We start from the raw sequence: 1,619 nt of genomic DNA on the forward strand, positions 1-1,619 counted from the left end.
ATCCTGAAAATAATTCCCTAATCTCCAGAACATCTCTCATATCCAGGACTTTCAGAATTAATGATGTCTAAGAAGGGGAAAAAGGAACCTTGGGCAAGGGAACATCACCTGGAAAATTCTACTAACAGTAATTTTTTCATATTAAGAACAATATCATTAGTGGTCACAAGAGTTATGAAATAAATGCCACAATACAACTGTTGGAACAGAAATAATAATTATAGGATACCATTTTTCTTCTCTAGAAGTTTTTTAAGAGCCTCTTTGACATCTTTGTTTCTCAGGGAGTAAATCAAAGGGTTCAACATAGGTGTGACTAGGGAGTAACATAAGGAGGCCACTTTGCTCAGTTCAGGAAACCTGTCAGGGGTGAGGTACATGAAGAAGACAGCCCCGTACAGCACACTCACGACTCCCAGGTGGGAGCTGCAAGTGGAGAAGGCTTTCTTGCGGCCCTCGGTGGAGCGAATCTTTAGAACTGTGGACACAATATACATGTAAGAAACAACAATGACTATGATGGTTGGCAAGATAATGATGGTGGATAAGGTAAAAGATACCATATTGTGGACAAAGAGGTCAGAACAAGATAATCTCTGAAGTGGGCGACTATCACAGTAAAAGTGGTCAATGGCCCTAGAAGCACAAAAGGATAAACTGAATGTTGCACTAGTTTGAAGAACTGAGCTTACACAGCCAAAAAAATAGGACCCAGCCACCAACTGCATGCAAAGACGTGCTGACATCTGAACAGAATAGAGGAGTGGGTTGCAGATGGCAATGAAGCGATCATAAGCCATGGCTGCCAGGAGAAATCCCTCAGTCACAATAAATAGTGCAAACAGAAAGACCTGGGCCACACAGCCTGCAAAGGAGATGGACTTGCTTTCAGACCAGAAGTTGGTCATAGCCTTGGGTGCAATAACAGATGAATAGAAGAGATCAACAAAAGACAGGTTGCCTAGGAAGAAATACATTGGTGTGTTCAGCCTGGGGTCAGTCATGATAATGGCCATCATCCCAATGTTCCCTAGAAGGATCATGACATAGACAAGCAGAAATATCAGGAAGAGGAGAAGATGGAGTTCTGGGCTGACCTCAAAGCCTATGAGAATGAAGTCACTAACTTCTGTGTGGTTGTTTCTTCCCTGGTCAACCATGCCAGAAACCTAAGGAGAGGCATAAGGCAAAACTCTTTTTTTTTGATTCTAGTATTTTAAGTGTAGAAATAGAATATTTACAGGTAAAATACTGCACATGAAAGCATTTTCATATCAACAAGCAAGAGTTTGCATTCAATATCCCTAGGCTGCTGAAACTGTAATTCTATCAAGCACATTGGTCTTTGTATTTAAATCAAAATGTATAAGGCATTTTAGGAAGAAGCAGATTTTAATCATTTATTTTTGTACTTCCTTAATTTTGGTCATAATTTTCAGCTAAAGAATTATCTCTATCTAACATAGCAGTATTACACATATTCTAATATAGGAATATTATATATAATCATACCATGTTATCTGTAGCCATTATTTTATAACAATGTTAGTATTTGAATCATTACATGATAGTAACAAACAATTTAAAAAATATTTTTACCTTGTTCTACTTTGATCTAC

The 1,619-nt window shown here is 38.2% G+C and overlaps 1 protein-coding gene across 1 annotated transcript; it reads right to left on the bottom strand.

Annotated features, from left to right (window-relative positions):
• Nucleotides 1–218: 218 nt before the first annotated feature.
• LOC308658825 (olfactory receptor 9K2-like) lies at nt 219–1,160 on the bottom strand (the record flags this gene model as incomplete). Its single annotated transcript, XM_081311744.1, has 1 exon — nt 219–1,160. The coding sequence occupies one exon, from the start codon at nt 1,158–1,160 to the stop codon at nt 219–221; it is 942 nt and encodes a 313-aa protein (XP_081167870.1).
• Nucleotides 1,161–1,619: the final 459 nt, after the last annotated feature.

Source organism: Spermophilus citellus, assembly GCF_964194105.1.
Source record: "Spermophilus citellus genome assembly, chromosome: 10".
Taxonomy (NCBI): domain Eukaryota; kingdom Metazoa; phylum Chordata; class Mammalia; order Rodentia; family Sciuridae; genus Spermophilus; species Spermophilus citellus.